The sequence below is a fragment of the Penaeus japonicus genome, unplaced genomic scaffold, assembly GCF_977035675.1.
Source record: "Penaeus japonicus unplaced genomic scaffold, GWHDUDI00000001_assembly GWHDUDI00000013, whole genome shotgun sequence".
In the NCBI taxonomy this organism is placed as follows: domain Eukaryota; kingdom Metazoa; phylum Arthropoda; class Malacostraca; order Decapoda; family Penaeidae; genus Penaeus; species Penaeus japonicus.
In genome coordinates, this window is record NW_028234415.1 from 9,820,047 (window position 1) to 9,822,041 (window position 1,995).

Sequence of the window (1,995 nt, forward strand, 5' to 3'; positions counted from 1 at the left end):
CGTTGAAGAAGAATTTAGGCGCGGGTGTATACCTATGTTCCCTAGTTCCTATGTCTATCCTAATCGAGTCTAGCCAAGCCTACCATAGTCTAGCCTAGGCAGAGAGAACGCCAGCGTGGAAGAAGGACAGTTTGCGTGTACCTTCCGAGTGACGCAAAATTGAGGAAGCCCCCCCCCCCCTTCCCGTCTTCCAGCGCAATGGCAGCGAGGATGGCGCTAATCAAGGACGGATGAAGGTTGCAGGAAATGGGAAGAGGATTGGCAAGCATGCAGGAACTCCGAAGCGCTCAGTCGGAGGTGTAGCGTGATGCCTGTAACCTTGGGGTGCCACACCAGTATAAAATGACACTATATGCCCTGTGGCGGCGAGAGGAGCGGTCCTAGACGTTTATTTTGTGTAAGAGGCGCAGAGCCTGTCTCAGGGTACGTGAGGGTAGGAACTAGATAGAGGAATGCACTTGTTAGTGTTGATTGTTTTTTCGAGTGTTAACTTACTTCTGCTACAAGAAATTATCATAAAAAAATAGTTTCCGTATTGTTCGTGTGATTTTAATATGATTATTGAATGTTGTTTTCCGGCATCACTGAGGAAACATGTATCCCTTGAAACTATGTATTGCTACGGCGTTTCTGCACACCTCCCCACTATATATATATATATATATATATATATATATATATATATAATATATATATATATATATATATATATATATATATATATATATATATATATATATATATAAACAACCAAAACTTCGAAGATGATGAAGCCACTTTACCTGCACAAGCCGAGGCCACGAGGATGCTAACCAAGACGGTCTTGATTTTCCACGCATCGACTTCGCCACACATCTCCAAGGGCGTCCCAAGGTCCTCCTCAACAGAAACGACAACAACGACGACAACGACGGGGCGACAGGAGGCGGCACGCAGCGGAGGGTGAGCGGCAGGTCATGCACTTCCCGAAGTCTCTCTGCCTTCGGTGGGAATAATCTCTCCTTCCTTGCTGTTCCTGTCTTCTCTGTATGGATGAGGTGCTGGTGCGAGGGCGGCCGATGATGAAATGCAACGTCAACGTGACTGAGATGGCGGGGGGGGATGAGGGGCGAGGTGGGGAGGTGGGAGAGAGAGAGAGAGGAACGTCTTGAGAGGGTAGTGAAGAAGATGCGATGTTACGTCCCCTCCAAGAGGATGGTGATCACTATCGTGGTGCCTGTTGCGTCTAGGTTCTGCATGGTGGAGGCGGAAAAGCTCAGCGTAGTCCAGAGGAGAGAAGAACCAACCGTATCCTTAATATGTTCCTGGATCTTCTTTTCCCCGTTTCCTGTGAGATAACGGCCTGGATGTCCTTTAATGTGCCTTCAATAACGAGACGAATCGGTTCTTAGCGCGTTACCCAAGTGACATCCAGGTAACCTGAGCGAGCACCCTCCACGTCCGTCACCTTCTGCGGCCAAAGCCAGACTGCCGGAGCGACGGACACGCGCCCCGTTTTCTCTCGCTCCGATGAGGGCGAGGCGTCGTCTCCAGTGAGAGTGTTGCGAACGAGACAGGAAGCACCTGTGCTTGTGCAACCCTCAACGAAAAGTCCGCAGCATTTCCGCTGAAGATCGTTGAGCTCGCGAAGAAAGAAGGCGTGAGTGAGACTGACTTCGAAGGGGCTGTTGGCTTCTATTGCAGCAACCACATCGCCGGATTTTTTTTCTTCTGGCGAAGACTTGGCGGTCTTTCACGTGTGCTGGCCAAGTGCCAAATCCAGTCGCTACACGGGAGAGAGGTGCTCGAGCCTCGCTTCGGATTTGGACCATTTTCCCAGAGCCTCTTTGTCAAAATTCCAAAAACCAAAACAAAAATAGGATTGGTTTGGCACCGTCTCTGTTTCCCAGTTTCAAAACTAGCGGCGCCTTGTGCATGAGAGTGAGAGTGTGTAGTGGAGCGTTCCACCCCACCCACCCACCCACCCCACCCCACCACCACACATCCCCCCTCCCC

General features: G+C 50.0%; 1 protein-coding gene across 1 annotated transcript in view; it reads right to left on the reverse strand.

Annotated features, from left to right (window-relative positions):
• The window catches only part of LOC122244656 (uncharacterized), a 7,683-nt gene extending 6,180 nt beyond the window's left edge, over positions 1-1,503 (reverse strand). Inside the window, exon 1 of the mRNA XM_043002617.2 lies at positions 783-1,503. Coding sequence (XP_042858551.1) covers positions 783-855 — 73 coding nt within the window. The 5' untranslated portion in view covers positions 856-1,503. The remainder of the gene's footprint in view (positions 1-782) is intronic.
• Positions 1,504-1,995: the final 492 nt, after the last annotated feature.